Source organism: Tyto alba, unplaced genomic scaffold (assembly GCF_018691265.1).
Source record: "Tyto alba isolate M040663 unplaced genomic scaffold, T.alba_DEE_v4.0 Super-Scaffold_3, whole genome shotgun sequence".
Lineage (NCBI taxonomy): Eukaryota > Metazoa > Chordata > Aves > Strigiformes > Tytonidae > Tyto > Tyto alba.
The window spans coordinates 6559049-6586284 of NW_024881304.1; the positions used below are offsets into that span (position 1 = coordinate 6559049).

Genomic DNA, 27236 nt, shown 5'->3' on the forward strand with positions numbered 1-27236 from the left:
TGTGTCGGCATCGGCGTGCCGCTACCCGGCCACAGTGATGGGTGTGAGGGTGGGACAGGGGGGGCCGGGGGTGTGGGAGAGGCGGAGGGGAGCCAGCTCAGCCCCGCTGCTGAAAGGCAGCCGAGGCGTCTGCGTGTGGCTGCTGTGGGACCCGGGTCATGCCGACCACGGGGAGAGACAGGGTGGCCACAGGTTGCCCCCCACCAAGCCGGCAGCAATGGGAATGAGTCATGCTGAGCCCGGAGAGCACGGTCCTGGGTGTCACCACTCGTGCCACTTACCAGCCCCATCCCACCACCCGGGACTCCCCGGCACCTGCCCTGCCCTGGCTTCACCTTGCACCCTGGCACCAGTCAGCCCAGCCCATGGGTGCCTGGATTTCCGCTGCTATGTCCCTGTGGGTCTGGGCCAAACATGACTCAGAAATGTTCCGAAACCAATGGCGTTATCAGGTCGTGGTGAAGCCCAGGAAGGTGTGATGGGTTCAGCGGGACTCTGATGCCCGCTGGGGACCTTTGGAACAAGATAACAGCCGGGTCTGCGCGTGCTGTGGGAGAGCGGGGCAGTCCACAGGGCACAGCACACCCGTTTCCAGCAGGTAAGCAAGGGCCGGAGCATGTGGAAAATACCCTGGATGCCATGGCTGGAGGCAGCAGGTAGCCCTCCTTGTCCCAGGCACAGCTCCGGCTCCAGGACATGGGGTGGGAGGGGATGCCCATGGGAGCCCTGTGGGCACAGGAGGGGGATGGCAGGACCCCGAGCAGTGCCCCGGGAAGGTGAGGACCCAGCAGCTCTTGGCACACCAGAATGTGCCCAGCATAAAGACCCCTGCCCTATGCTCAGCATGGGTTCTGGGGCACCGTGGCACCCCAGGCATGGTTGTGGGCCAGGAGCTGAGACTGGCCAGGGTAGTCCCCAGGATGGGATGGCGCTGGGGACAGTGATGACAGCTCTGGGCCTGCCACAGCCAGGGAACCCAGCACAACAGGGCACTGGGGGAGCGTGGTGTGTGCTGTGGAGCAGCAGGAATGGGAAGGGGGCAGCTCCTCGGCAAGGCAGGAGGGAGGGCAGGAGGCAGGGAGCGGTGTCTCAAAGATCACGGGCTGGTATTAATAAATAGGAGGGAGCAGAGCGTGCGCTTGCCTGGTGATACCTGACCAACTTGGGCACAGCAGGTAGGAGGGCTGGGGGCAACGCGGGGACTTGGCACAGTGGCTGCAAGTGGCTCGTGGGTCTGGTTCCAAGTGGGTGAGCGTCTTGGGACTGGCCACGGCCACCGGCCGGGTGATCCCGGCAGGATGGTGGCAGCTCAGCTCAAACTCCGAGCAAGGCCAGGCTGTGGATCTGTACGGAGACGCCTCAGTCCCACCGTCCCAGCCCCATGAAGGGAGAGACCCAAGCCCAGCCCTGCTTCTCCGTGCCCACAGAGCTCACCCCGGCTCTGCAGCGCAGAGGGCTGGTGAGGGTGCCAGTGGAGAGATGGCGAGCCTGCGACACTCGCCGGGCGTTGACATTCCTGCTCCCCTCATGTGTAAAGGGACAAAGTCTGCAGACGGGGTTGTGGGGTGGCTGGGGCTTTGCTCGGTGGCTGTGCTGGCCCGCTGCCCTGGCTGCGCTGCGGTACGTGGGGAAGGGAGGTTGGCACCAAGGTAGGTCCTGCGTGGGCAAGCGGAGGGGAAGGCCTCCAATGGCAGCTCTGCTGGCAGCCCCCACCCGTGCACCCCAGTGGGGCGGATGGGGCTGGTGTGGGGCAGGAGTGGGCAGCACTGATTGCCAAGGCCTTAGCCTCCCTTCCTGCCCACACCCTGGCTGCCTGCTGCTTTCTGTCGCGAGCTGCTGCCACTGCTTCAGGATTCCCAAAACTCGGCTCACCCCTGGCCTCGGGGCCAATCCTGCACGCCTGGCCGGGATGGGATGGCTCCATGGGGCAAGCAGGGCTGCAGGAGGGGTTGTGGCATGGGTAGTGTGCCGGGTGTCCCCAGCCTCAGGGACGTGTCTGTCTGAGCTGCCCCTCATCTCCCCGCAGTGGGCTGGCACGTGGGAGGGCTGGGCAGCCATGGTGGCGGAGACGGCGCTGAGCCACCGGGTGCCCCGTGAGGTGCTGAGCGAGGCCGACCTGGAGGAGGTGGCGCAGCGGAAACCTCCCGCCGAGCCCTCGCTGCGCGGTTGTCTCCGCAAGACCAGGTAGGACCCCTCTGGGCACCGTGCCCCCCAGCCCCACTGCCACGGGGAGCCCGGCTCTGGCTGTCCCAGCCCCTGGGGCAGACACAGTGCAGGCTCGAGGGTTGGTTCCCTCCAGTCCAAACACCCGTGTCCCCACGCTGTCCTCCTGCCTGGAGGGACACCTGGCTCCAGTGGCTGGAGCTGGGGGTCCCACAGGACCCATTGCTTCCCATGGGGCCCTGTCCTCCCCCCCACTGATGTCGCCAAGCCCCTGAGCTCGTGCTTAGCCCTGGCTCCTGCTTCTTTCCTGCTAGATGCTCGGCCTCCACCGCCAAGTCCCTGCTCTTCAGGTTCCTGCCCTTCCTGCACTGGCTGCCCCGCTACCCAGTCAAGGACTGGCTGCTGGGGGACATTGCCTCGGGCTTCAGCGTGGGCATCATGCACCTGCCCCAGGGTGAGTGATGGCTGGGTTGCTGGGGGCTCCCTGCAACTGAGGGGCCCAGGACTCAGCCATCTGTGACACGTCTCCCTGCTCTACCATGTCCAGGGCTTGCCTACGCACTGCTGGCCGGGCTGCCGCCCGTCACCGGTCTCTATTCCTCCTTTTACCCCGTCTTCCTCTACTTCTTCTTCGGGACATCCAGGCACAACTCCGTGGGTGAGCTGAGGGGCCAGGTGCTCCCATGGGGATGGCGGGGAGAGAGTGAGGATGAGAGGGGCAAACCTTCATCTACGGCACAGCATTGCCACATCAATGGGCGTGGGGGGATCTTCCTTGCCTTTAATTTGCCCCACCAAGAAGGTGCTTGGCCAAACCAGAGCCAAAGCACTGTGGGTGCACTCTGAGGCCGACCCGAGGGGACAGGTGACCTCAGAGAGGTCCTGGTGCTGACCTTGGGCTCCCTGCCCACACCCTGCCTGTCCCCAGGTCCCTTCGCCGTCATCTCCGTCATGATCGGGAGTCTGACAGACTCTCTGCTGCCCAGCGAGAACTTTCTGGAGTCTGTCAACGGCAGCAACGCAACCGTCAATGAGGCACAGCGGGACGCTGCCAGGGTGGAACTGGTGGCCACCATCACTGTCCTGACAGGCATCTTCCAGGTAAGGGGGCTCCAGCCTAGCCTGGCAGGGGAACAGAGAGCCACAAGCTGTGTCCCAGGGCCACAAGCTGTGGGTCACTTCTGCTGCCTCTCCTTCCAGGTGGCCCTGGGCCTCCTGCAGTTCGGCTTTGTGGTGACCTACCTCTCGGACCCGCTGGTACGCGGCTACACCACCGCTGCCTCTGTGCATGTTCTCGTCTCTCAGCTCAAGAACGTCTTTGGAGTCTCCTTGGGCGAGCACTCAGGGCCACTCTCACTGTTCGTGGTGAGTGGGGGCTCGCTGCTGCCCAGCATCCCCCTGGGCGCTCACCTGTGGGACACAAAGAGGCCCTCAAAAACCTGCCAGGCAGGCATCTGCTTTCCTGAGCCCGTTCCATCCTCCTGTGTCCTCTAGACCTTCATCGAGATCTGCCAGAAGCTGCCACAGACCAACGTGGGCACCCTAGTGACAGCCATCATTGCCATGGTGGCCATCTACATTGTGAAAGAGCTCAACCACAAGTTCGCTGCCAAGCTGCCCATGCCCATCCCCATCGAACTTATCACGGTACCCAGAGCTGCCCCAGCTCCCTGTGGGGATGCAGTCACAGGTGGTCCTGTCCCCTCCAGGGTGGGGAGGGGTGGGACGGGGTGCCTTGTTGAGTGCAACTCCAGGGCACGCGTCCCCTCCTCCTCCACCACGGTCCCTGTGCAGGAAGTCCCTGCCTCACTCCAGACATCCTCCCCCAGATCATCATCTCCACTGGCATCTCCTACGGCGTCAACCTGAACGCCAAATTTGGCATCTCCGTGGTGGGCAACATCCCCAGCGGGTGAGCAGGGCCGGGCGGTCAGGGTGGCTGTGCCAGGGCACCACATCACCCACGGGACCCCCCTTTTGAGCCCCATCTCCCTGTCTTGGCTGTAGGTTGAAGCCGCCTGTGGCCCCTAACATCAGCTACTTTGGGCAGGTGGTGGGCAACGCCTTCGCCATCGCTGTGGTGGGCTACGCCATCTGCATCTCCCTGGGCAAGATCTTTGCCCTGAAGCACGGTTACAAAGTGGACAGCAACCAGGTGATGCTCCGACACGCAGGGCCCCTTCCCTGGGCGAAAACCCAGCCTGTTCTTCCTGCAGCAGGGGGAAGGCATGGTGTGCCCCCACCGCCGCTCTGTCCCTGCAGGAGCTGATCGCACTGGGCCTCTGCAACTTCCTGGGGGGCTTCTTCCAGTGTTTCGCCATCAGCTGCTCCATGTCGCGGAGCCTGGTGCAGGAGAGCACAGGAGGCAACAGCCAGGTGGGCCTGGGCAGCGCTGCCTCCCTCCGTGGGGCTGGACAGCGGGCAAGGAGCACAGCGAGCGGTGTGGGGCTCACCTCTTGCCTCCCACTCTCCTTCCTCTCAGGTAGCCGGTGTCATCTCATCCCTGGTCATCCTGGTGACCATCCTGAAGATCGGAGAGCTCTTCCGGGACCTGCCCAAGGTACATCTGGTCCCACAGCCTCCGTGCAGCATTCCACCCCTGTGCCTGTCCCATGGCAAGGTGGTGTGGCAAGGGAACAGCCAAGGGTCCCCCCTCCCCACAGACCTGCCCTCGGCATCATCATAGCTGCAGGGACTTCTCTCCTAGGCCATCTTGGCTGCCATCATCATCATCAACCTCAAGGGCATGTTCAAGCAGTTCGATGACCTCCGCATGCTCTGGAAGTCCAACCGAGTGGACCTGGTAAGGCACTGATCAACCCCAGCGCTTTGCTCTTGTCGCTGGGGAGGGTTTCTCCCCCCTCCCTGAGGCTTGCAGGTGCTGGTGGGGAGGTCATGCCGCGGCTGACCGCATCCCCCCTACAGATGGTCTGGATTGTGACATTTGTGGCCACTCTCCTGCTGAACTTGGACATCGGCCTGGCAGCCTCGGTGGCCTTTGGGCTGCTCACCGTCATCTTCCGCACCCAGCTGTGAGTACCCCGGGGGCTGGGGCCAGTGCCACATCCCGAGGGTGGAGGAAGCTCGTGATGACCTCAGCCCCTTGCTCTGTTCCCCACAGACCCCACTACTCCATCCTGGGGCGCATCTCCGACACCGATGTCTACAGGGACGTGGCTGAATACCAGATGGTAACAGCACCAGGGGGAGGGAGAAGAGCTACCTGCAATGGGGGGGGGGGGAAGTTCAAAGCACCCCCAGGGGCTGTTCACTGGGGAAAGGAGAAGGGGGCATTTGGGGCGAGGGAGAGAAGGGGAGCAGGGGGCCCCATCCCTGGGGTAGCACCCCTCCCGTCTGCCCCCAGGCACTGGAGGTCCCTGGTGTGAAGATTTTCCGTTCCTCCTCCACCCTCTATTTTGCCAATGTGGAGCTGTACGCCGAGGCCCTGAAGAAGAAGGTAGGAGAGCCACCAACCCCCCCCCGGTTCTCCCCGTGGTGCCCCCCCTGCCTGCCAGCACTGGGGTGGCCGTGGGGCATCTGGGGACACGGGGCTGCATTGTTTTGCAGAGTGGCATCAATGTGGACCGCTTGATTGAGAAGAAGAAGAAGGCCCTCAAGAAGTTGAAAAAACAGCAGAAGAAAGCAGAGAAGGAGAAGGCAAAGAGGAAAAAGGTGCTTCCCTGTCACGGGGGATCTCCCCTCCTGGTGTCACCCTGCACACCCCCCCGCTTGGCCCCAGCCCTCCTGCCTGTGCATTCACTGGGCCCTTGGGATTCCCAGTTCAGTCTGGGGACACTGGGTGAGAAGGGGCACGGGGGCAGAGCTGGACCACAGCATCACACCCAAGGTTGTGGGGAAAGCCGAGCTGTTAATGATTAGGTGGTGCAGTCAGTGAGTCATTAGCCATTTGGTGAGTTAATCAGAATTAAGAGCAAGAGCAAAGGCTGACCTGGTGCCAGCTAATGAGCCTGGCTCTGGAGAGGGTTACTGGGGAGAGAGGTGGGTCTCAATGCATCTAGAAGGACCCCAAAAGCGAGTGAAGGAGTTAGGCACCCACCCCCCGGGGCCACCCACTGCCCATGCCTGAATGCAGCCAAAGAGCCCTGCCAAGCCCCACTGCGCTATAGGGCAGGGTGAGCCAGGGGTGGGAACACTGCCCAGCCAGGGGTGCTGCCAGCCCCCGCGCAGTGCGGCCAGCTCTCCTTCCCTCCCCCAGGAGATGGAGGATGGGCACAATGGTCCAGGCGTGGCGGTGATCGAGCTGAGCGGGACGGAAGGCAGCGCACCCCCGGAGCCCACCCTGCGCACCCTGGGGCTGCCCCAGCCTGGCTTCCACGCCATCATCTTGGACTTCAGCCCCGTCAGCTTCGTGGACACCGTCTCCATCAAGATTCTGAAGAATGTAAGGGGCCGGGGGAGCAGGCGGGCTGGCAGCCTCGCCAAGGGCATCCCTGGGGCCTTGCGGCATGGCCCCATGGCTGCTGCCTGTCCGTCTTCCCAGGCGAAACATTTTTCTGCCGTTTGCAGATCTTCAGGGATTTCCATGACATAGAAGTGGACGTCTTCATTGCCGGCTGCCCAGGTGAGGAGGCTCTGCAGAACCATCAGCCCCTGCCCAGCCCTTCGGGACACAGCCACTGGCCTGCAGCTCCCTCCACGCCGTCCCCAGCCCCAGGGTTTTCCCCGGGGAGAGGTGCTGCTCTGGCAGGCGGGGGGTGAGCTCAGCCGGGTGCCATGGCTTTGGATGTTTCTCCCTCCACACAGTGCCTGTCCTCGCACAGCTGGAACGGGGCAACTTCTTCAGCTCGGCCATCACCAAGCACTGCTTCTTCCCGTCGGTGCATGATGCCGTGGTCCACATCAGCGGGGAGCGATGCCGGGCTGCGGTAAGCACCCAGCCTCGCTGTCCCCAGCACTGCAACGGAGCGGGGGGGGGGGGGGTGGGGGGCAGCCAAGCCAACCCCTCCCCATGTCCCCCTTAGGTGGACCTCAGCACCAGGATGTAGCCCTGAAAGAGGAAGACGTCTCCCCGAGGAGCTGGGCAGGCGAAGAGGGATTTGTCACCCCGATGGCACCAACTCACCCACCCCGGGGGCCCCGCACACCCACCAGCCTCTCTGAACTCGCAGCTGGGGCCCTGCCCCGGCCGTGGGCTCCCTCTGCCACGGAGCTGCCGTGGGATGTCACACCAAGGCACCCACTGGGTGCCCCCCACCCAGCCCCAGCACAGGCCAGTCCCGCCAGGCTGGGCTCTGGTTTGGGGGGTAGGGGGGCAGCAGGGGGGCCCCCAAACACAGCTAAAAGGGGGCGGGCCCGGTCTCGGCAGCGGGTTGGCGTCGCGGATAAAACCATGTAGTGCTGCTCAGGCTTCGTTTTAACGCACATTCCTCAATAAAGGTGACCTGTGGCGGGGCTGCCCGACTGCACCCTGACACTGGTGGGCACTGCCTGTCGCTCCCTGCGTGCGGGCAAAGTGGCCCAGCCACCCCCGCTTCTCTCTGGCCCTTTTCTGCCACTTTTTCCCCCGATCGGCCCCGGGCCCGCCGGGTTTCGGCGCACGGAGTGGTACCGACCCCGCTCCACCCCCCCACCCGGGACCCCGCTCTCCCGGGCAGCCCCCCGGACCCCCCCGGCTGCCGCGCCCTCCCGCCACCAGGGGGCGCCGCCGCACGCCCGCACCACTTTGCGCATGCGCCCTCTCCACCCGCACGGACATTTCTCCCCCTCCCCGTGCGCATGCGCATCGTAGACGCGCTGGCAAACCCCATGTCGCCGCGCTCGGCCTTGTGCGCATGCGCCGCCCCGCCCACGCCGCGCCTCCTGCCCGCGCAGGCGCGCTGCGGGCGGCTCGGCCTGGCGGCGGCAGGGACAAGATGGCGGCTTCCTCTGTGTGCCGGGCCGGGCGGGCTCTGTTGTGGGGTTCTCGCCCCTCCGTGAGTCATGGCGGGCGGCGCGGGGGGTGGGCCGGGGAGAGGCCGGCAAGGGGAGCGGGAGGCCCCGCGGCGCGGTGGGGCCGCCAGGCCGGGCCGGGCCTGCCGGGAAGGTCACCGGGACGCGGCGGCCGGGGCGGGGAGGGCGGGTCGCCATGGAAACCCGCTGTCTCCGGTAGCGGGGCCGACCTGCCGCTGCGGAGGGTTCCCAGCCCTCCAGTTAACAAACGGAGTGTAGCAGGAAGTCCCCGGTATAAACGTGAAAGAGCGTGTCTGGCTAGCTTTGGTCAGTTGTGTGCCCAGCAGTCTGCGTTCCGGAGGTCTGCCCTGCAGAGGGGAGGTGCTGGTTCGTGGTGGTGATACCTTTTACATTTTTTAGGCAGCTTTGCTGACGTTGACAAGGAGCCGAGGGGCCGCTACCTATGCACAGACACTCCATAATATCCCTGAGACCCAAGTCACCACTCTAGATAATGGACTCCGTGTAGCTTCAGAGGAGTCCAATCAGCCAACGTGTACGGTAAGTTTAAGGTAGATTAAGGGCTTACGTGAAACAGCCTCACCTAGTCTGTAGCTGGTCTTCCAAAAGTAACAAACCCTTTTGAACCAATGCTTTTGACAGAGAACCTACTAGTGGTCTTTGTTAACTGGTGGGATTAGTGGAGCAGTAGAAGTCTTTGCCTGGCTTTCTATAAGTCTGTAGTCAAGTTTTCACACTCTACAAGTTTTCTTAGCCTTACAGTTTTTGTGTAAGCAGTAAGTGACCAGTAGTAGTTACATCTCTGGTAAAACTAGCAAAGGCTTTTGTGAAGCTGCTGGATAAAAAGTCAAAATGTATACAGAAGAGAGTATTTTGGTGCTACTAGTTCAATGTCTGTGAAGCAGCCTTCTTGTCCCTGCTGTTATAATGTGAGGCTTGAGCATGCTGTTTGTTTTCTATATGCCTACTTGATGCTTCTGCCGTTAGGTGGGTGTGTGGATCGGGGTGGGGAGCCGCCATGAAAACGAGAAGAACAATGGAGCCGGTTACTTCCTGGAACATCTGGCCTTTAAGGTAAGGAGGTATGCTTAGGTCTGGCACTGGACTGTGTGGAGAGCTGTTCTAAATATTCGCTTGGATATTATGCTTTTGCTTCAGAGTCTGTAGCTGTTAGAGCGTAAATCAGGTCATCTGAGTCCCAGAGACTTTGCACATGGTGTGAAAATAAACTTCAAAAGGTACCCAGCCTATATGGTGTACTTTGTTTGAATATGCAGCAACTTGCAAGGATGATGAATGAAGGCAACACTTACGAGTTGGTATTTCCTCTCAAAGGGAAAAAACTTGTAAGTAACAAGTAAGACCGAGTCTCTGATGCTGTGGTTCCAATCTCTGACTATCCCAGCCACTGTGTAGCACGCATACAGGACTATGTTATGAAGCATGTTTCTCAAAGCAGCATTTCCTGTAACCGTTTATTTTTCTTTGGTTTTCTTAGTGCACCAGGAAAGTTTAGAGGCTACAGCTCTTACTTTTCTAATAATATAAGTGTCTGCTGAACAGCCATAGGGCAGAAGGCGTTTAAGCCTGGGACTTGCTGACCCAAGTCCAGCCTGTGCTGTCATAGGCAACTGCAGCATCTGGTTTTCTCCTTAAGAGATGAGCTCTGTATTAGAAGTAGTTTTCTGCTGCTCTTCTGGCTTCTTCTGAAAATTGCTGCTTGGATAGCTAGAAACCTGCTTATTTTTGGTTTAGACTTGTTCTTGGTTTACTTCCAAAGATGTGATCTTCAGACACTGTTGTCTCTTAGCACAGGTCTGTCTCCTTCCCTGCTGGGTTTTTGTTGGTCTTTCAAAACAGACCTCAGCCATCCTTTAGTTAAGAGGAAACAAGCCAAGTTTTAAATCTCTTGCTTTCTGCGCTTGCTCTTGGCTTTTATGAATCATGTGACAAGTTTTTTTGCTTTAGGTCTTTATTGTTTTTTTCTGTGCTTTGGTTCTGCCTGAGAGGGAAATCTGTTCATTTCATAGTTGTGTTTATCTGTTTTCTTTTAGGGCACAAAGAATCGTCCTTGTGCTGCCTTTGAGAAGGAGGTGGAGAGTATGGGTGCTCACCTGAATGGGTACACCTCGCGTGAGCAGACTGCCTATTACATAAAAGCCTTGTCCAAGGACATGCCTAAAGGTAGAGTGGCCAGTAGACAAAGTCTGATTTGGAGGCTAAGCAAGTGCATGCATGTGTTTGTGTTTCTCTCCCACCAGCATCCTTGCAACAACAGACCAGGGAATGAAGTTGTAGCTGGGTGGCAAATTGGAGGTTATAGTTGGTAGTTGAAGAGAGCACTGCCATGATGTGGTGCTTCAAGGCTGCAAGTTCATGTGCTCCTAAAAAGAGTTTTGCAAAGCTCTTGTTATGTCAGGCTTCACTATATTGCCAGGAGGGAGCGGGGTTGGTTCAGTAGTCTGTGATTGTTTCATGGAGCTGAGAAACTGGGGTCAGTGACAGCTACTGTATCAGGAGTCCTCAGTGCAGCTCTTGTGGGTGTTGCTTGTGCTCTGTGCTGCCATGTGCAGTCTCCTCTTTGCCCAGAGGCAGTCATTTGAGCCAGAGCTGTGGGCCCTACTGTACATGTGGGCTATGCTGTAGATATTGCAAACTCTCTGTAAGGATTCAGCATTTCTGCAGCGGGACCCTGCTTCTGACATGCTTCACCCTCTGTGGTTGTTGCCTGCTTTCTGCTGGCAGTGATGCTTGGTAAGCTGACTTGGAGATTTCGTGCTAAAACAGTGTTGTTTGTCCCTTCCTGATGCTCTGGGGATGGGCAGTACTCATCTCTATTATGTTGCATCCTCTCCCCAGCATGGTTTGTTGATCAGTGCTCTTGAAGTGCCCCTGCTTCCTCTGCGTTTTCTCCTTTCAGCAGCACTGGGTCAGGCAGCAGGATTGCTAACATAGGAAATGTGTTGCAGTTGTAGAGCTTCTGGCTGACATTGTGCAGAACGTTGCACTGGAGGAGTCTCAGATCGAGAAGGAACGTGGTGTCATCCTTCAGGAGTTGAAAGAAATCGATAGCAACTTGACAGATGTTACCTTTGATTACCTCCATGCCACTGCTTTCCAGGGGACTGCGCTGGCCCGCACTGTGGAGGGGACCACAGAGAACATCAAGTGAGCAACAGGCTGGATGTGGTACACAGCCCATGGGTTCAGTCCTTGGAGTGCATGACTGCCACTTAGCAGTGGTGACTGGATGAGGAAACCAGTCTGTACACAGAGGTGATCTGTGCCCATGGGCTTCTTATGTCTTGACTGTGTTTTCCCCATTGATACTGGTGAAAGCGTAATGCTGCACACATTCTTTAGAATCCTCTTCATGCAAGGAGTGAGGTTGGTAGGTTGAACCTTCTCCCATACTTGTCAGTTTGACACCATTAGTGAAATTAAGAGCTAGGGGTGCTCATTAAAGCAGTGGCCCTGTGCATACACACCTGTTAGGGTACTGGTAGCCCAGTACTCTAGTCTGTATTGAAGTCTATATTTAACTTGCCATCTTGGCCACCGTTTTCCATTCTCTGTGTTTTGGAATTAGAGCACAGGGAAAACACAAACAGTGCAGTCTTGCTTCTAAAAAGATTGTTACACCCCAATTAAGAGAACAACATCACCGCTATCTCTGCACTGTAAAGTTGCTTCCCCTAAGCCTCTCATCCCTCCAGTTCAGAGATGCTGATAGGCCGTGTCCCTCTGTGTTCTTTCTAGGCATCTGACCCGAGCAGATCTAGCTTCATATGTTGATACTCACTTCAAGGCACCTCGGATGGTCCTGGCAGCTGCTGGAGGTAAGATCCTTGTGATTCTGGGAAGCCTGGGTATTTTCAAGCTGGTGATCAAACCCTTGTCACACATGTCTAATGTAAAATCAGATTATTTTGTTAAATTAAGCTGTTTAAGACTGCAAATCTCTCTCTTTCCGATTGCCAGGTATTTCCCACAAAGAGCTGGTAGATGCAGCTAGGCAACACTTCAAGGGAGTGCCTTTTACATACAAAGAGGATGCTGTGCCTCTCCTCTCACGCTGTCGCTTCACAGGAAGTGAGGTAAAGTTGTTTTGGTCCCAAACAAAACAAGCAGCTGTTGCCAAACTGTTGAATGAATGTGAAACCAGTTACAGCTGCTTCTGAGAGGAAAAATCTGTTTGTATATCACAGAGAAGCTGATGATGCAGCATCTTGGTAGTGCTCCCATGTTCTTTTCTTGGGGCTTATTGCTACAAAGTGTTGGGTTTTAGATAGGACCCAGATCCACTAGGAATGTGAGGCTGTTGCTCGCATAATCTGCTGGAAAACTCATATCGGAGCAGCTGGTTTGTGCTCAGTAGTGCCTGAGGCTATTTCATGTCACTGGGGTAATACCAAGTCCCCCAGTTTGTCAGCCTGGCATTGCAGCAGGCTTCAGTGTTAAAGGAGACTCGAACTCCGTCGTGGGTTACTCTAGGATTTTATTCAGGTCCAGCAGCGTTGGGTCACCTCCGCAGAGAGTGACAGCTTACATGAGTTCGCATACATGTATTTATGCACCTACAAAGCATTACCTAATCCAGAATACACAGAATTATACTTTATCAGTCATTATTATCTTGACAGTGGGTTTCACATCTTGTTCTGGAGTCCGACCACTTCGTTGTTTGTTTCTTCTTTCTTTTAGTCTTCAAGGGAGATTACCTCAAGTTCTGTACGTCTCAGTTCTTAGTAGTCACAATGATAGATCTCCCATTGCTTCGGTAGCTAAGGGCCAGTTTCTCATACATCAACATCCTTTGAACTGTCAGGCACATCATTACCTTTGTTACAACATTTTATTAATGCTCTATTCAGTTGACTGCGCATGCAGCCCTGGGCTGGGGCTATACAGGCGACAGAGCTGATGGAACAGCTTGTGCAGCAGCACTGCATTGCAACATTTTCCCAACAGTCCCCCCTTTTCTTTTAGGATACTCACTATCCTATCGGATACAATAGGGTCTGGTGGGAATACGAGATAAACACGAGACACAACACTGACATACAAACATTACCATGATCAAAATGATTATGACTAAAACGACTACCATTAGAATCTTCTTGATTAAAGTTGGAAAATCAGGAATCCAAGAAGTAGCCCATTGCCATAAATCACTAACATCCCAGGATACATTGTCTCGTTGCACAACTTGCATCATATGGCTTACTTCCTATTTTGGCAACATCTTATTCTTTCGTTTAAATGTTTTTACCAACACTTCATCTCCCACTTTATAATCATGAACCTGTACTTCTGGTGTCACACCTTGGTATCAATATGCATATTTTCTAATTTTCTGAAAGGAATCTTGTAAATATAATAAATATTGAGTGACATTCTCATCTCCATCCAGTAGTGCAGTTTTTGCTGAAATATACGAACCAGGTACAGCTAAAATTCGTCCAAATAGGACCTCTGCTGGGCTAATTCCTAACGGCTGCTTTGGAGTAGTTCTAAGATCCCATAAAACTAAATTTAATGCCTCTGGCCACTTTAATCCAGTTTCACTGCATACTTTCGCTAACTTCTCCTTAATTGTTCTATTCATTCTTTCTACTTGCCCTGATGAAGGTGGGTGATACGGAGTATGAAACTGTCCTTTGATGTCTAGGGTTACATAAACTTGTAATAAAATAGATGCTGTAAAATGCGGTCCACGGTCAGAGTCTATCACCTCAGGTACGCCATATCGAGGAATGATTTCCTTAAGCAAGATTTTTACAACTATTTTTGAATCATTCTTCCGGGTCGGGAAAGCTTCTACCCACCCAGAGAGTTGATCTACTATTACCAGCAAGTATTTATATCCGAGAGCGGCTGGCATTTCCGCAAAGTCAATCTGAAGTTTCTGAAAAGGACAGACTGCTGGCGGCCTCTTCCCTGGCGTTACTTTTGGCCTTATATCTCCATATCTCTTACACAAAGAGCATCCTTCAGTCAGTTTCTTAGCTGCTGAAAAGATTCCTGGTGCTGCCCATAGCTGCGTTACCTTTGAGGCTACTGCTTCGGGACCTCCATGCCCCTTCTCATGGTACCAACGCGCAAGCGGCAGCACATACCTTCCGGGCAATAGAGGTTTACCATCCAGGGTCCAGGCCCCCCTATCCCGCACGGCCTGCGTCCTCTTCCACTCTTCCATTTCGGTGGTCGGGACATCGCGATAAAGGGTATCGGGGTTTGGGACAGAAAAGAAATTAGCAACCACAACTTCAGTCATGGGGCAATTCCCAGCAGCGGCGGCTCGTGCTGCGGCACCCGCAAGAAAACTACCTGTCGCAAGCTGATCGGCGCGCCTCGCACGAGCAGGTACATAAATCACCGCAACCTCCTTCGGCCCCTGCACTGCCAACAACAAGCCATCAATCAAAGACCCATGTGCAATGGTTCCACCTGCAGATGTTAGAAAGCCTCCTTCTCTCCACAATGCACCGACCGCACGACAAATGCCATAGGCATACTTCGAGTCAGTGTAAATATTAACTCGTTTATTCTTAGCATACAATGCTGCTTTGGTTAGCGCCCTCAACTCTGCAGCTTGAGCTCCTAATGTCGGTGGCAAGGGTTCAGCAATGAGACCAAACTTTTCAGTAGCTATTGCAAAGCCCGCAAATCTCTTACCGTGAAGACAAAAGGAAGATCCGTCAGCAAAGAGACTCAAATCAGGGTGTTCCACCGGAGTGTCCCTCAAATCTTCTCTAGTCTTGCTTACGGTTCTCAAGACAGCCACACAGTCGTGCGATCCCCCAGGCCCAGCCACTGGGAGCAAGGCAGCAGGGCCAAGAGTCCCCGATCTCCCAAGTCCGACATTCTCCGCCAGCAAAAGGATCATTTCATATCCGCGCGTCCTTTGTGCAGAGAGTGCTTTTTCTGCATACCTGGCCAGCAGAAGTTCAACCTCATGGGGAACAGCAACTATGAGATAATGGCCCAGCACAACACTCCTTGCCCTTTCCACCAGCTCAGCAGCCGCGGCAATAGATCGCAGACAGCATGGAGATCCCCCGACAACTGGGTCCAAGGCGACAGAACAGTATGCTACAGGACGTTCGTAGGGTCCATGCTTCTGAATTAATACTCCCTTTGCAATTCCTCTGTTCTCTGTTACATATAATTTAAAAGGTTTTTTGTAATCTGGTAACCCAAGAGCTGGAGCATTTACCAAGGCAGTCTTCATGGACATAAAAGCTGTTTCCAATTCTTCCGTCCATGGTATGGGTTCTGGGCTCACATCTTTAGTAGTCTCTACCAAAGGTTTTGCAATCTCTGAAAAACCCAGTATCCACGGTCTACAATATCCAGCTTGTCCAAGAAAGGCTCTCATTTGTTTCTTAGTCAAAGGTCTAGCGATTTCCTGAATTGCCTGTACCCTATCTGGATCTAATTTCCTAGTACCTTCGGCTAGTATAAACCCTAAATATTTTACCTCAGGCTCACAAAACTGCAATTTGGAGAGAGATGCTTTATGTCCTTTCTCATATAATCTAAGACATACATATTTAGTATCTTTTACACAACTGTCATAATCTTTACTTGCAATTAACAAATCATCCACATATTGTATCAATTCTGACCCAGCCGGTAGTTCCAGATCTTGTAAGTCTCTCTTTAATATTTGAGAGAACAAAGTTGGTGAAGCAGTAAATCCTTGAGGAAGTCTGGTCCAGGTATACTGGCGACCTTCCCATGTAAAGGCAAATAAATTCTGGCTGTCAGGGTCAATTGGTATTGTAAAGAAAGCTCCGGTCAAATCCAAAACAGTATAGTATTTCGCCCAAATTGGTATTTTTGTAAGGATAGTAGAAGGATCGGGAACTACTGGATGTGGGGGTTCTACATATTCATTTACAGCTCGTAAATCCTGAACAAACCGATACTCAGGATTTCCATCCTCATCCTTTCGATTTTTATTTACAGGTAAAATGGGAGTATTAAAAGGACTAACAGTAGGTCTTAAAATGCCCTTATCCAAAAAATTCTGTATTTGTTTAGTGATACTAGGAATAGCTTCTGCTACGATAGGATACTGCTTAACTGCTGGGGGTATACCACCTTTAGTCTTAATTTTTACGGGGGCTGCAGATTTCAGAAGTCCCACATCTTTACTAGATTGACTTCAAGCAGAGAAGAGCAAACTGGAGATGAACCTGCAGGAGAGTGTTGATAAGGCATATTTTCACAGCAGTGGAGACAAGGGGATCGGGTGGTATCCATTGAGCAGCAGTCCTTGTGCAGATGATTCTCGAAACTGAGAAGGAATTGAAGTGTCAACAAGAACTTCTGAGCAATGAGAAGATCAAGGCTGAAGAAAGGGAAGAACTTTTGTTAAAGGTTCAGAGGCGGTCAGAGATTCTGGAGGACAGCCTAACAAACAAGATCCCTCAGATTCAAGAAGAATCTACTGAGCAAGAAATATTTCTTCTGAGAGAAGAGCTGAGCCAGGCAAAAAGGAAATGGCATGAAATGGAGGAAGTAAAGGCCAATGAATGTCAAAGAGAATCTGAAAAACTGGAGAGAAGCAATTTTATTCCAAAATTGCCTGAATGTTAGGAAGCAAGCACTCTGACAGAAAGTGGAGATGGTAATCTTACAATACAACTAGAGAATCTCCAAAATGAGAGAGAGCAGTTAAGAGAAACCATACAGGAAACAATTAGCAAGAATTCAGAGATGCAGGAGGAGTTGAAATGTGCTCATTGCTCTCTCAGACAACATCAGGAGACTATTGTGGAGCTGAAAGAAAGTATTTCAGAGAAAGAATATCAACTCTTAGAAGCGTAAGAGGCATTGAAGGAAACAACTGACGAACTGCAGCAGGAGCTCACTGAAGTCACTGAAAACCTGATTCATGTCTCTTCTGAATATGACAAGCTACTGTCAGAAAAAGAAGAAAAAAAAAAAAAAAACTTAGCGCATTTTTCAGCATTGTCCCTTAACCTCGGCATTTTTTCTTGCCACAACATTAAATCACCAGGTTTCCAGGGTTGGTGTGTGGAAACTGCAATAACTGGAGGAACTTCAGGTCCTGAGTTGGGGCCTACTCTAGGATTGGAATGAAATTCCACTACCATAGGATATTGTCCTACAACAGATTTCCCTTCTGATTGTGGATGGGAACTCTGGTTCTGATTCTTTCCCTGATGATCATCAAGGAAGGCAATTAATTCTTCTCTTTTCATAGGTTTCTTTAGAGCCATACGATTTCTCAAATCGGCCCATTCCAGCCATAAAAATAAATAATTAATCTGCTGCGGATTCCTATCTTCTAATATCAATCTCAAACATTTCAACCTAGTTTCATCGAAGGTACCTTCAGGTGGCCATACTTCTTGGGGACCTGCCCCTCTAATTCTGGTTAAAAATGGCCAGTCATCTTGACATAACACTATAATTTTACTTTTACTCAACCCTGCTGTCCCAGAAAGTTTATTCCAATTTGCTAATAATTCTGCCAAGGGGGATCCTTTAGGTACTGAAGGATATCCTCCCATTCTGCAATTTTCTTTGTGAGGGGTATTTCAGAGTGATCCTTTCCTATTCCAACCCACAAACACAGACAAGGGGAGACTTGAACTCACCTTTCTGTAGCCGGCAGTTTGTAGGATGTAATATCGGGATCCTCTTTTATTCGTCCTCCCCGTCACAGCCTAGAGTCCCATCTGGGGTGCCAAAACTGTTAAAGGAGACTCGAACTCCGTCGTGGGTTACTCTAGGATTTTATTCAGGTCCAGCAGCGTTGGGTCACCTCCGCAGAGAGTGACAGCTTACATGAGTTCGCATACATGTATTTATGCACCTACAAAGCATTACCTAATCCAGAATACACAGAATTATACTTTATCAGTCATTATTATCTTGACAGTGGGTTTCACATCTTGTTCTGGAGTCCGACCACTTCGTTGTTTGTTTCTTCTTTCTTTTAGTCTTCAAGGGAGATTACCTCAAGTTCTGTACGTCTCAGTTCTTAGTAGTCACAATGATAGATCTCCCATTGCTTCGGTAGCTAAGGGCCAGTTTCTCATACATCAACATCCTTTGAACTGTCAGGCACATCATTACCTTTGTTACAACATTTTATTAATGCTCTATTCAGTTGACTGCGCATGCAGCCCTGGGCTGGGGCTATACAGGCGACAGAGCTGATGGAACAGCTTGTGCAGCAGCACTGCATTGCAACATTTTCCCAACATCAGACAAAGCCACAGTACTCATGCAGCTCTCCCTCGCTCCTTGATGATTTTCTAGATCCGTGCCAGAGACGATGCCCTGCCCGTTGCCCATATTGCTCTTGCTGTGGAGGGGCCAGGATGGGCTGATCCAGACAACGTTGTCCTCAATGTGGCTAATGCTATCATTGGACGCTACGACCGCACTTTTGGAGGCGGTAAGGTAAGAGGCTTGTGAGTGTGATAGGGAACGACTGAGCCTTTTAGTATTATGGAGACCCTGGGTGAATGTGCTTTATGTGGGAGGCTGCTGTGGTTAGCTTCCAACTGTGAAGTGGTTAGGAGTCTGGAAAGTGGGATAGAAGTGTAATCAAGGCTAATTGAGGACAGTTCTTGAGAGGTGATGCTGGGAGATGAACTGAGCCTTCTCTGCTAAGTTTGGAAGAGGTTTAGCTGATGAATTCTCAGCAGCTTATTCCTACCCTCACAAACTCTAACCATTCAGTGGGGGTGGTGATGGAAGCAGGACAGGGTAGTCTATAGCTTCATGTTGCAAGCTTGACTTACGACTGCAGTATTGGTTTAAAACTCCAATATTGCATCCATTTTTGTCTGGAATCTGTCTGGTCTGCGTAACTGTGCTAACCCCTGCCACTGGGAGACCTTGCATGTCCCGTTTTCTCCCACTCCTACGGTGGTATGCATACCAGCTCCTCATCTGCGTCTGGGAAAGGAAATGGTTTTGCTGGATGGACTCTTAGGCCATTGTCTGTGGCTTTTCCACCAGTGAACCTCATCTGTTGACCACATGAATGGTCTAAATTAAGCTCTCCTTCAGCAAAGTGTTCCGTTCTGTCTTGTCTGTGGTCTTTGTGAAACAGCTCAGTTGGAAAGAATTTGAGCTGGGAAGACTGAAATGGCTGATGGTATCTCCTTATTTACAGAATCAGTCTAGCAGGCTGGCTACGCTTGCTGTGGAGCATAATCTCTGCCACAGTTTCCAGACGTTCAACACCTCTTATTCTGATACCGGCCTCTTTGGTTTCTATTTTGTTTCCGATCCTCTGTCCATAGATGATATGATGTATTGTGCTCAGGGGGAGTGGTAAGTACAACTTTGGCAAAGGTTCCTGATTAAGATCTGACCCTCTTGTGGGAGACAGCTGGTGGTGGGAGCATACTAGGTCTTCAGAGAGCCATGTCTCTTTATGAACTTCTTGGTAACTAGGATTCTGGTTAAGTGATCCTGTAAGTGGTTTATATAAATGGCTTAGGATGTGGCTTTTGAGGAGCTGTTTTAATCCCCTAGGGCTCTTCAGGTCTTTTGTTCATGCCTCCAAATACTAGCTCTGAGGCTTTGGGTGGTTTGTTTTTTTCTATACAGGTGAGATGGTTCCTTAGAGACGAGGCTTTCCCAGGTGCCCAAGTGATGTGTCTCCATTATCTTGTTAAGCTTGAGCAAAGCAGGCAGAGTTCCTGCCTTTCAGTCAGTTGTATTGTGTGTGCCCTGCTGCTGGAATTGTGGCAGTGTTTGGGGGCTTTCTGTCTGTCCATCTTACTGTATACGTGTATATCCCAGTAGTGGTTTGAGGCTGTACCTGAGATGCAGAGCTGAGCTGTGCTGTGTATGGAGCAGATGGAGTTATCCCTCGCCCCAGAGACATTGCAGTTGGCAGGGGAGGAAGGGATTTAGCAGCTGGAGTCCAAATAGACTCTGTGGAACTGTCTTGTTCTTTCAGCATCAGTTTCCATAGCAGCTTGCCATGAGTGGGAATAGCTGACACATCTTCCTTCTCTTGTGATAGCGTACTGCAGCCCACTCACTGCTGTACCTGATGGGCAACCTACGGCTGGCACCAGGGCTGCCGAGACCTTTGTTGGTGTAACTCAGTGTGTAACCTGTGGGCTGATGTCCCCTGCTTGTAAGCTTGAGCTCTTGCCTCTTTCTGTTCAGTGCTCCCCAGTTCTTAGCTGCTCTGTCATGATCAAGAACCAATCTCAAGCCTGAAAGACAGGTGATGTTGATAATAGTTTATTTCTGCAGAGGCTTAGGAAAGGGAGGAATTCACTTTGAGCAGACAAACATCTTTAAGAGCTTTAGTGGCCTTTCCATCTTTTCTCCAGGATGCGTCTGTGCACTAGTACCACAGAGTCAGAGGTGAAGAGAGCCAAGAACTATCTCCGGAATGCCATGGTGGCTCAACTGGATGGTATGTTCTGGTTTATGGATTAACCACTGTGCAGCTTTCAGAGGGTTACCGCTTACATCTGTCCTGGGGAGCAGGAGCTCTGCTAGACATTGCAGTACTGCTGGCAAGCACTGGTCAAAACTTCTTTTCCCCTGTTCGACGTTCCTCCTGCTGTGTTGTCAAAACAGTTGACCCCAGCCTGCTGTGCTCCAGGCCAGCTCTGACTCTGTAAGCTTCTAGTGGCTCTGTTATTAGGAGTGTATAGCGTGCTGCCTGGTGAAGTTACAATTGAGACCCTCAACCTTGTCTGCCTTGGCTGTAACACTTTGGAGGCTGGTGAAGCAATCTTTGTATTGCTTAACTCCTGCTGGAGCTGCTTAGAGTGGTGACTACAACTGGTACTTCATTAGAAGCCAGTTTAATGGCTAGAGTTTCTTCTATCTGCTCTGACTGATGATCAGGGTGTGCAATTCTGGAAGGCTTTCTGCTATGCTGACCACATGATATCTTCAACATCTAGGTACTACACCAGTGTGTGAGAATATTGGAAGCCACCTCTTAAACTACGGACGCCGTATCCCTCTGGAGGAGTGGGATGCCAGGATTGCTGTAGGTATCCATTTGTTTTGTTTGGGGTACCAAAACAAACCATGGTTGGTGTCAGCATTATCTGGCCTTAGTTTGCTGCAGTAACACAAGGCTTACTTATCTCTTAGTCAAGCTGCCCGGAGTCCAGGCGATTAGCTCACTGACACTGATATAAATATGTCAGAATCTCTGGCTTAGTTGCAGTGTATCCTGTGTCCCTGTGACTGGATTCAGTCCATCCCAGAAAGAGGGCATATGCCTGTGTTAAGCAGCACAACTTGAAATTCCTTTAACAGTTTCCCTAGAGGTGCCAGCATCTAGTTTGTATAATTCTGAAGCCACTGTATCCCTCGGAAGGCTTCAGATTTTGGTCTGCTGTGTTTGCTGTACCCTCAGAAGAATGTCCTGTGTAGAACATTAGCTGTCCTTGCACACAAGAGCTGGACAGTTGGTGCAGATGGCCTCCAAGGGCCTGACAATATTTTTTTATCGATCTTGATATGTAATGGCAACAGTAACTTCCAACTTTGAGAAATGCAGGCCTGCTAGCAGGGTCATTAATTACTTGTTTGATATTTATTAGGCTGTTGATGCCAGAATGGTGAGAGATGTCTGCAGTAAATACATTTATGACAAATGCCCGGCAATTGCAGCAGTTGGTAAGTAGTACATGGCAATTAGTACACGGTAGCTCAAAAAACGGGAAGGGGTCAAGAGCAGAGTGGAAGTGAGCTGCAGGCAGTTTGCATGTGTCAGCTCTGCCCTCCTAACCGCTCTGGTTCTTTGCTGGTATCCTCCTACCTCTGCACATCAGATGTGCCAAGGCACATTTGCCAGGAGGTCAGACCTGCAGGTGATGGAGGCACAGTGGCAGCGAGCTGCTGGCTGTCCTCCCACCTCTCTACTTGCCATGGAGCTGTGATTAGGATTGGGAGTCCCGTGGCTGGGTGCGGGCCCAGCGGAGTCTGCCAGGTGTCCTTACCCTGGGGTCATGGTGGTTTATGTAAAGGGAGTGAAGGGACCTGATTCTCTTGTGCTGCTCTGGCATGTCTGTCTGGCCAAAGACAAATTCCTCTCAGAAAACCTGCCTGAGCAGCTCAGCTCTGCTCTGCTGCCTCCTTCCTGCATGTTGTGGATTCCCCTCCTCCATGCAGCTGTTTCCTCTGGCCTTCAACGCAGAGCAACTTGGAAAAGGGAGTTGGGTTTTGAACAGGAAGTTGGAATGAACTAGCCAAAATCTCCGTGACTTGGTGGCTCCCTGTATTTCCTACCTGTATGTGGAGCTGTACTGAGCATTATGGAGCAGTGCAAGAAAAATAACCTATTCTGAGGAAATAAGTAATGTTTTTTTCTGTCAGGAGAGTGCATCTGCTGATTTTCCCGATGCAGGTTTGAGCTGTAGTTATGTGGTTTTGTGCACAGCTGCTCTGGATTGTGAGCACAGGCTGCTCTGCCACCATCTGCTTAAGACCATGGGAAACTGCCCAGGGATTTTAACCACATCTCCAGTGACTAACTCTTGTTCTGTTCACTCAGGTCCCATTGAACAGCTCTTGGATTACAACCGTATCCGCAGTGCCATGTACTGGATTCGTTTCTAAGACATGTCCCTGCAGGTTGGAAATAATGAAGCTGTGGACTGTGAGAGGTTCCCTCTGGCTCTGAATGTCTTGTGCACCAGAGGCAGGATGAGTCCCATCAAAATGGCTGTCATCTCGGTGTTAAGTGTATAAAAATAAATATATCTTACGGAGTTCTTTCTGCTGGGAGTCAACCATGTCTTCCTGGGTTGTCTATGTAGGCGTTGTTAATCTTGCCAAATTGGTGAGATATTGGACCAATCAATCTTGGTTTGTCAGAGCTCATGCTAGAATCTTGTCTGTGCGTCTGTCTGCAGCCCCACCTCCCCAGTCCTGACCTGACAGTGTCCTGGTTCAGAGGTCTTGTCTTTAGGCTGGTTGAAGGAAGTCTTTCCACTGGTACGAGGCTGCTGGGGTAGCTCTGGCTATTTCCACTGTGCCCTTCTGTGCAGGCAGTGGCACGGTCAGGCCTGGGCTGTAGCAGTGATCTTTGTGCAGACCTAAAGACAAAGGGCCCTCTGTGCTCTCCTGCTCATCAAGGAGATCAAAATGTATCTATGGAAAGTTGGTCTTCTTCCTGTCCCTGGGGTGTGGTGTGGGTGTTTCTGGCCTGGCTGTTTGGGACCCTCTCGGAGTGACTGCCTCTGTGGTAGGGGCAGTTTGTGCAACCCTTCTCCCTGATCAGTTATAGACAGACCTGGTCGACTGTTCCCACCACCTATTGAAGCTGGTGAAGGTGATCTGCCTGGCCTTGCCTCATGCTGCCTCAGTATGACTGAGGCAGTTGTCTCCAGCACAGCTGGGACGGAGTGAGGAGCTGGAGCTGTTGCTAGGCAGACGTCTTTTCAGAGCCTGTATGGGGATGTGTTACCTCTCATCTTAAGCTTCCTGGTTATCTGTAAACCAGCTCAATAATGAACAGAGATTGTTGTAGAGTATGTTGGTGTTGGTCTACACATTCCGCTTGCAGATGAGCTATCTATCCAGTCAGTCTCAGCTATGCAAAAGCTGAGAAGCTGCTGACTGAAGTATGGGGTGACCTGGCCTATACCTGGCAGATAATCCCTAGGTCTGAAATACCCAGCCCTTCCTGCTTTTTCTGGCGTTAATTTGGTTCTTGTTCCCTTGCCTTGACCGTGGGAAGCTGAAATATGGAATGGAGAAGATGAAACAGCAAGGGGGATGGAGAAAAGCTTCCCACCAGGTGGCACTAGCCTGTCACAGCTACCCATGGAAGCTGCGAGGTACTCCAGTTTAGTTTTTGTCTTTGGGATAAATCTCCCTGGGATTCTCATTTAATTTTCAGGTGCTGCCCTGACAAGTGGGATTTAAAAATAGTGTAAAAGTTTCTAGGAGTTAGTCATTACACTTGAGACTAATCCAGTGTACTAAATAATTTGTGCTGAATCTGGATTCTTGATGAGAGAGTCAGTGTGTCTGAACTCATTGCGTATACTAGGCAAGTTTGAAACTGTTAAATGTTCTTGATGCAATTTGGGTTTAACTATCGTCGCAAGCTCTGGCTCGTTACGAGTGCACCGAGGGCTGAAAAACTAAACAAACTCACTTACGCCTCAAGCCTTGTGGAACCAGTAAATGTTTCTGTCTTGGTTTAGTGACTGCAATCAGACTGTAATCTTCTTTTGTGCTCCATGGCTATATATTTTTCCCTCCCCGAGGTGAGCTTCCAGGGTGTTTTGCAGTTGGTGAGAAATACAAGGAAATGGAGACGTACATCCTTGCTTTAGCATTTCCTACAAGTTTTCTTCTCTGGAGGTATCTGCTTGGGAATGCGTGTTTTTCTTGAGTAATTCCCCAGGCCCTCCTGCACTACTTTGTACTAGGAACAGATTCAAACCCCTCTGCAACTGCTGCTTTTCAAATTGCTCTTTCTCTACAAAAGCAGCAGGCTGGCTGTGCTGAGCAGCGTGCTCCCAGCACTTCAGCAAGGACTAAAACCTGCCCCCTCCTCCTGACCAAGGGGCTCCAGCTCTGCAAGGGTGCCTGGATTATTCAGCATTAGAAGGTATTTTGTAGATGCTCTTATCCATGTAGAAATCTGAGTAGCTGGACTAGGAACCCTGTCCTGGTGAGTGGCATTGGATGCAGAGTGCTGTTGGGTGCCTGCTAGGAGTTGAGGCTGAGCCATGTCCAAGATGTTGGCATCTTCTGGCTGCAGTTCTGATGGCACTCTGCCTCGGAGTGCCTGGCGTGTTTGGGTGCTGTGGCAGTCTGTGCTTCCAGAAACACGGGCGTCTCACCAGCTCTAAGGATTAAGTGGTCTTGTGTTATCATTTTTCCTTGGTAAACAGTAAGCAGCCGGACTGGGGATTTGAAAGGTGGTGAGGGGAAACCCATTCAGGAGTCGAGAGCATTACTGCTTGGCAGACAGCTGTGCTCTGAGCCTTAGTGAGGGGCTTGGGAAGCGTAACCTGGAATCGGTGCAGTCATCAAGCATTTGGCAGCTGAATCCGTCGGTGCTGGAGGAACTGAAGCTCAAATCTCATTGGCAGGTCTCTTGCTGTTTGAGCTGTAGGGGTGTATGTCTGTTCTTCCATGGGAGCAGCCCGAGTCCAGGGGAATCCAAACTGGAAAATGTCTGGCGTGACGGAAGTGTCCTACCTCAGTGCTTTTCCCGAACCTTGAAAAAGTGAGATCTTTTGCTAGACCTCTCCCCTCCCTTCCCTGCAGTTTCCGCTGCCCAGTGAAGGACAGTGGCAGTACCAGAGGAGGGAGTTGGAACCATCCCTAGAACAGGGCAATTTCACTGAAACTGGAGATGGCCTGGGTGACCTAATAAATCTGTTTCCTGGCTCCTTGGACAATGCGGGATTGTTCAGCGGGGTTCTTTGACCAGTCTAGTTTTCAATGGCTTAAGTGTTTTATTTTGCTACTTCACTCGGAAGGTTACTTGGGATCCCATTAGACTGGGCCGATAAATTTAGTCTAGTGTATGAATTGGCCTTTGCTCCCTTCCCTTCTGCACGCTGCTGCCTTATCCTCTACTGGTAAAGTTCCCTCTTTGAAGCTCGTGCCTTCCACCTACCTCTAGGCAATTGCTTTCCTTCCTTGACACCTTGGCACTCTCTCTCTTGGCTGGAAAAGAGGAGGATTTGGAAAGGAGGATACTGTGCATTGTGTGCCCCCTATGCAAGGCTTTGCAACACCGCCTGCACAACGCTTCTGTGACTTTTTTCCACCATACAGAGCTATTCCGGGTACCGAAAATCTAGCGGGGAGAGTGGGGAGTCCTTGCTAGAATCCTGTGCTGTGCGCTCCAGGTTTCCCTGGTGTCTAGCAGGAAAAGCTGTCGGTACCCCCAGTGTGGGGCTGGGGCAGATGTACAGGGTGGATCTGCTTGTGGAGCAGGCAGCCCCTTTGATATGTGAGCTGCTTGTTTGGGATTCAGGCGCTTGCCAAGAGAGGGGCCACAGCAGCCAATTGTCAGTAGTTGCCTCACCTGAACTAATTACCCACCCTGGAAAGTACAGTTGATACTAATCATAGGTGCTGAGCCAAGCCTGTCCTCAGGGAAGCAGGGAGCAGCGGAGAGGCTTTCACAGAAATGAGAGGCTTGGAGCCGTGCCGCTCTTCGGTGCCAGAGAGCGTTTGGGAGGAGAGCCTGCAGCCCTCCGGGTCTGCTTCCCTACCCGCTCTCCTGCCGAGGCTGGTGCAAGAAATGGCAGGGGGAGCAATAGGTGAGGGGGGTTTAGAAGACGGGGCAGAAGCGCAGCTCTGCTGGTGTCTCGTGCTGCTGGAGCCCCACGCTGCTTGCACCCCTCGGTGCAGGGATTGACCGAGGCATCAGCGTGGCCGTGACCAGGGATCTTTTCCCCGGCCAGCCCCTCTGTAGTGTGGTGTGCTCAGAGGAGGGCTGACCTCTCCCAGTGATGAAGTGGCACCCATCGGGGTGAGGGTGGTACCTGTTGCTTGTCAGACTGACAGGCTTGCTCTGCGCAAGCCTCCTGTCCTTCACCTTGTCCTTCTGTGCACCGCCGGGACTTGGTACACCTGGAGAGGGAAACGGTGAGCAGCAGTATCCGGATGCATATCCAGAAATCCTGTTTCCTATTTGGAAAAGGAAACTGCTCATCTAAAGCTGTAGTGCATTCATTGTGTGGAAAAGTGACGGACAAAGGGCCCATCCAGGCCTGGCTGCCAGCTAGAGCCATCCCGGGCTGCTGTGAGACACGAGGCTGAGCGGGGCATGGTGGCAGGACTTGTCATCTTTGTCTCAGCTCTTTTCTTCAATGGTCTGTGTGGAAGGGGGTGAGTCTGAGCCCCGAACACCCTCATTAAGAGCTACTTTACCCCACACACGCCATCCAGAGAGGATCGGTGGTTCTCACTTTTCCATGCATCTCTACTTTCTGGCTCTTTTCCCTTACACATTTTCCTTCCTCGGTGCTCTGGGGTTTTTAGTGGGGCTGCCAGGCTGAGGTTCAGCTTTGCTTCCCATTGCTGGAAATGCCCAGAAAAGCTACTTAGAAGTGTGGTGCCTGAAGGAGTGCCTCTGCCCAGGAGTGGAAAATGGAGCTGCTGGCCCAGCACGAGGCTGCTGGGGGTGGCAGCCTGGGGAGGTC

The 27236-nt window shown here is 52.4% G+C and overlaps 2 protein-coding genes across 2 annotated transcripts; both read left to right on the forward strand.

Annotated features, from left to right (window-relative positions):
• Window positions 1-2056: 2056 nt before the first annotated feature.
• On the forward strand, window positions 2057-7312 carry SLC26A6 (solute carrier family 26 member 6). The gene is made up of 19 exons (XM_042799500.1): window positions 2057-2184; window positions 2478-2617; window positions 2711-2821; window positions 3092-3264; window positions 3364-3528; window positions 3658-3810; window positions 3993-4075; window positions 4171-4318; window positions 4426-4539; window positions 4646-4723; window positions 4871-4966; window positions 5089-5195; window positions 5285-5354; window positions 5528-5620; window positions 5731-5835; window positions 6380-6565; window positions 6691-6745; window positions 6928-7049; window positions 7146-7312. The coding sequence occupies exons 1-19, from the start codon at window positions 2057-2059 to the stop codon at window positions 7167-7169; spliced, it is 2151 nt and encodes a 716-aa protein (XP_042655434.1). The 3' UTR covers window positions 7170-7312.
• A 657-nt stretch (window positions 7313-7969) lies between these two features.
• Window positions 7970-22826, forward strand: LOC122154041 (cytochrome b-c1 complex subunit 1, mitochondrial). Its single transcript, XM_042799609.1, has 13 exons — window positions 7970-8096; window positions 8473-8613; window positions 9061-9147; window positions 10128-10257; window positions 11043-11241; window positions 11833-11912; window positions 12055-12170; window positions 18376-18519; window positions 19241-19401; window positions 20421-20506; window positions 21006-21094; window positions 21657-21732; window positions 22610-22826. Exons 1-13 carry the CDS (start codon window positions 8037-8039, stop codon window positions 22672-22674), a joined length of 1434 nt encoding a protein of 477 aa, XP_042655543.1. The 5' UTR covers window positions 7970-8036; the 3' UTR covers window positions 22675-22826.
• Window positions 22827-27236: the final 4410 nt, after the last annotated feature.